The following is a 4,242-nucleotide window of genomic DNA, read 5'->3' as shown; positions in this document are numbered from 1 at the left end:
AGGATAAACCATAGTTCACTTTTGTCATATATGTAAAGAAGTAGGAAGATGCTGTGGATACGCTGAAAGGAAAATGTATGAATTAAGAAAAATGTAAATTACAATGGTCCGTCTAGATAGAGCACAGGCTGAAACCAATATGTTACATGTTATCTTAATGTATTTGGGAACGCATTGTAAGATCAAACAGTCATGTTCAGTGGTCTGCTGCACACGAGGAGCCGGGTAATAGAGCAGAGTGAGACCTCCCGTTTACTCCTCACTCTTTAAACGCAGATTATATGGTGGATGGAAGCCCTTCTACCCTGTGTAAACAATATAAAATATTCTAGTAGTTTCCACCACATTCTACCAGTTGGGTCCTCACTGGCATTAAAAAAGAAACCAAAGAACATCTGATAAGATGCATGAAAAGATACTTTAGTGCAAATGACTTTAGCAAAACAGACATGTTGCGCACACCAACAGCTGACATTGTAGTCAGAACTTTATCTGGTTAATTTGTGTAAAATTGTGTACATGTTGTTTCACAGTAAAACCCATAAAACCAAGTTTAATTTCCACTATGCAACATGTACAACATCCAATCCCTTTATTTAGGGGCGCGTCACATTCGAGCTTTCTGTTGCCGGTGTTTGACCGTTCTTCCATTTTTAAAAAGCTTCACATTTCATTAAATATTTGAGAAACTAGCAAAACAACTTCGTAATTCTCTTGCATTTTTTTATCTGCGACAGAGTGACCACAACATGGAGTGTATTTTCCAGATTTTTTATTGTTTTTGTACACAAAAAACAGAGGGTCTCGCTTCCATCTGGTGGAACGCACGAAAACCTGAAAGACAAAAACATGAAAGGAATTTAAAAAACAAGCTTCAACCACTTCAGTAAGTTGGATCTGGCTGAGCAGAACATTAAATCTTTGATTTATTAATGAAAAAAACAGTTATTAGTTGAAGCCAACGGTAACAAATTGCACTAATATTAATTTCTTCATCACCTTACAATGACTTTTAGAACAAGGCCTACAAAATTTGGATTTATTTGGATGCGTTTATGTAGGTTAAGTTTTTCCATTTTTAACAATAATACAACTAATTAAGTTTAGTAATAAAGTTAAAAACCAGGTTAAACCTAGTGGCAGTTTTAGGTTTATAAAACAATAGATTAGAAGTAGATCCTGTGAAATCTTTTAGATTTATTTGCATCATTTTTAAACAGCTAGTTGTGTGTGCGCGCTGCTTCAACCCTTCTCAGACAAATGCCTCGGTGTCTTCAACCAGGAGGACTCGCTGGTCTGGGGAACTGGAGCAGAACCACAGAACGTGGACCTGAACCAGCGACCACCAGAACCAGACTGAGTCCTGTTCCGACTCGTCATCGTATCATCACTGAAGGGACAAAACCAGATTAACCCGTCTTTGTTTAAGCCCGTTTACCATTAGAACATGGATATCCGGCACCACCTATATCCCCATCGAGGACTACAATATGGGAAAAACTGATTTCCAGGACCACCACAGAATGAGGTTCGACTATAATGGCCAAATGAAGCTTCGTGAACCAGCGTCTTTTTCTGAGCCCGCTAGTTGGCACTCTTTGTTTTAAGAGAAAGGTTTAAGGCATTGCAATTCAGTATGTTCGACCAATTCTTGAACAGAGAGCGCCATCTAGTGGGCTCAGAAAATAAAGACACCGGACCAGGCTTCTTTCGGCCATCACTAGTGGAGGGGAGATCAAGACTACACAATTAGAAATGTCTTCTCACGACAGGATAATAGCTGCAAACATTAATCGTTTAGTTATCAGCTACTTTGATAATAGAGTAGGTAGTTTGAGGCATTTTTTTTAATATGGAAAATAGGGTCAGAATACATGCTCGTTAAATGCTAGTTTCTTCTCTCCTCTACGATAGTAAGAGAAAAGATATTTGAGGACATCATTTTGGGCTTTGGGAAACATTTTTTGACCATTATTCGACCAATTGTTGAACAGACTACATAATTAGAAATGTCTTCTCACGACAGGATTAAAGCTGCAAAGATCGTTTAGTTGTCAGCTATTAAACAAATCGCCAACTACTTCCATAATGGATCCAACAGTTTCAGGCAATAAAAAAAAGAAAGGGAAAATAGGGTCCAAATAAATGCTTGTTAAACGCTAGTTTCTTCTCTCCTCTGCGATGGTAAACGGAATATTTTTGGAGAAAAGACATTTGAGGACATCATCTTGGGCTTTAGGAAACATTTGACCATTTTATAGACCAAACTAATTAAATTAAAATCAATGAAGTAATCAATGAACGTGATCGTTGGTTACCGCCCTAATCCAGATGATTTTGTGGTGCCCATTATTTTAATAAAACCGATATTTCACCACGTTAGTAACGGCTCCTTCACACCATAAACCCAGCCTGCTGGTTCTGGTGCTGGGCCCCTTCAGTCTCCTACCTCTTATGCGGTGGGTACGGGTGTTCCCTGGGGCATGACGGGTGCCTCGGGCTTGGCCCCCTTCTGCTCGGAGATGGGTGTGGTGGGGAGGGACTCCTCCTTGGGCTCCACGATGCTGACGTGGTCGGGCAGGGGCTTCTTGGGGCCGATCTTACCGCTGGGGTCCCAGGGCAGCATGATCTTCACCTTGATGCCCAGCACGCCTGGGAATGAGCGACGAGCACGTCAAACACGATGCAGCAACGACAAAAAGCTCAGCCGCAAAGAGCAGAGCTAGAAACGCAGCGATTCATTGTCAATTAAATTAATTGCCACGTTTTTTTGATAATCAAGTGGTAATATTGGAATTGGAAAAAGCCTCTAATTCCAACTTCTTAAATGTAAACGTTCTGTTTTTCCTTCTCTGCTCTGTGACAAACTGAATATCTTTGAGTTGTGGACAAAACAAGACATTTGAGGATGCCATCTTGGGCTTTGGGAAACTTGCAACACATTTTTCTCCTTGTTGTAGACTAAACAATGAAAGAATCAGTTGCAGTGCTAAACAAGGCCATAATAAAAATGCCTCCTTCTCCAAAGCATCATTTGGTTTCAGCACTAACTGTTATTTAAAAATGCTGCTACTGTAACGACAAAATTTCCCCGTTGTGGGATGAATAAAGTATAATCTAACAACCAAGTTAAGCATCAGAAGGTTTCAATGAGAGCTCACAGTCTTTAGGGCTGCTGCTGACGCCCCCCCCCCCCCCGGCTGATCTGTACTCACCCTGCCTTAACAGTACGTGGCGGACGGCTGTGTCGACGTAGTAGTTGACGGGGTCTCCGCTGTGGATCATCAGGCCGTCCACGAACTTCATGGACTTGGCCCTCTGACCCCTCAGCTTGCCGGACACCACGACCTCGCAGCCCTTAGCGCCGCTCTCCATGATGAACCTCAGGACACCATAGCAAGCCCTGAAAGGGGGGGGGGGGGGGGGGGGGGGGGGGACGACGACGACAGTGTTTACACGCAGAGCCAATTACAAATGTGTGTCAAAAACCCAATAATTACATCATTTACTGCATGAAAGAGGAGTTTAAGTTGATGTTTAAAACACGAAGACGTAGTAGTGCAGATACAGACAGCATTTCTGTAATTAAAAAAAAAAAATTACAGTAAATCCTGTTAAAGCGAGTTTTAATTGCCTCACTGAAGTTTTTAATTTTAGTCAGATTCTTGTCATTTACTTTGCGTCCATGTTACATTCAGCAGGTAACAGTTGTGTGCGCTGCTTCAACCCTTCTCAGACAAATGCCTCGGTGTCTTCAACCAGGAGGACTCGCTGCTCTGGGGAACTGGAGCAGAACCACAGAACGTGGACCTGAACCAGCGACCACCAGAACCAGACTGAGTCCTGTTCCGACTCGTCATCGTATCATCACTGAAGGGACAGACACTGAGACACCAAAGGGTCCGCACACAAAAACCTGACGGCTGACCGTTGGCAGAAAAGTCATCCGCTCGTTATTTCCGGGTGAGCACTCCACCAATCAGATTAGTCATTTGAATCTGACTGCCGACAGTGCACTCCGATTCAGAAGAAAGAAAAGTACATTACAATATTAACTTTTTTTGGAAGCTGGGCTCGCCACCAGCAGATCCCAATTTCTCTTTGCTGACCACTGACTAGCAAAGAGATCAGACTTCAATAAGAAAGAAAAGCACATTACGATATCATCTTACAGCTGATTCAACCTACACGCGACCACACTGTAGTCAAAGCTCTCAAAATACACTGGTGAGCCGGTCTCTG

At 42.4% G+C, this 4,242-nt stretch overlaps 1 protein-coding gene and 2 non-coding genes across 3 annotated transcripts in view; all 3 read right to left on the bottom strand.

Annotated features, from left to right (window-relative positions):
• Window positions 1-757: 757 nt before the first annotated feature.
• Window positions 758-4,242, bottom strand: part of rps3 (ribosomal protein S3) — a 9,735-nt gene continuing 6,250 nt past the window's right edge. Inside the window, exons 5-7 of the mRNA XM_032510664.1 lie at window positions 3,216-3,403; window positions 2,450-2,652; window positions 758-834 (exon numbers count right to left, since the gene is read on the bottom strand). Coding sequence (XP_032366555.1) covers window positions 2,453-2,652; window positions 3,216-3,403 — 388 coding nt within the window. The 3' untranslated portion in view covers window positions 758-834; window positions 2,450-2,452. The remainder of the gene's footprint in view (window positions 835-2,449; window positions 2,653-3,215; window positions 3,404-4,242) is intronic.
• LOC116685756 (small nucleolar RNA SNORD15) lies at window positions 1,248-1,396 on the bottom strand. The gene has a single exon (XR_004331039.1). It is a non-coding gene; the product is annotated as a small nucleolar RNA SNORD15 (small nucleolar RNA).
• Window positions 3,728-3,876, bottom strand: LOC116685757 (small nucleolar RNA SNORD15). The gene has a single exon (XR_004331040.1). It is a non-coding gene; the product is annotated as a small nucleolar RNA SNORD15 (small nucleolar RNA).

The sequence above is a fragment of the Etheostoma spectabile genome, unplaced genomic scaffold, assembly GCF_008692095.1.
Source record: "Etheostoma spectabile isolate EspeVRDwgs_2016 unplaced genomic scaffold, UIUC_Espe_1.0 scaffold172, whole genome shotgun sequence".
Classification (NCBI taxonomy): domain Eukaryota; kingdom Metazoa; phylum Chordata; class Actinopteri; order Perciformes; family Percidae; genus Etheostoma; species Etheostoma spectabile.
This window is presented reverse-complemented; position numbering and strand designations above follow the sequence as displayed.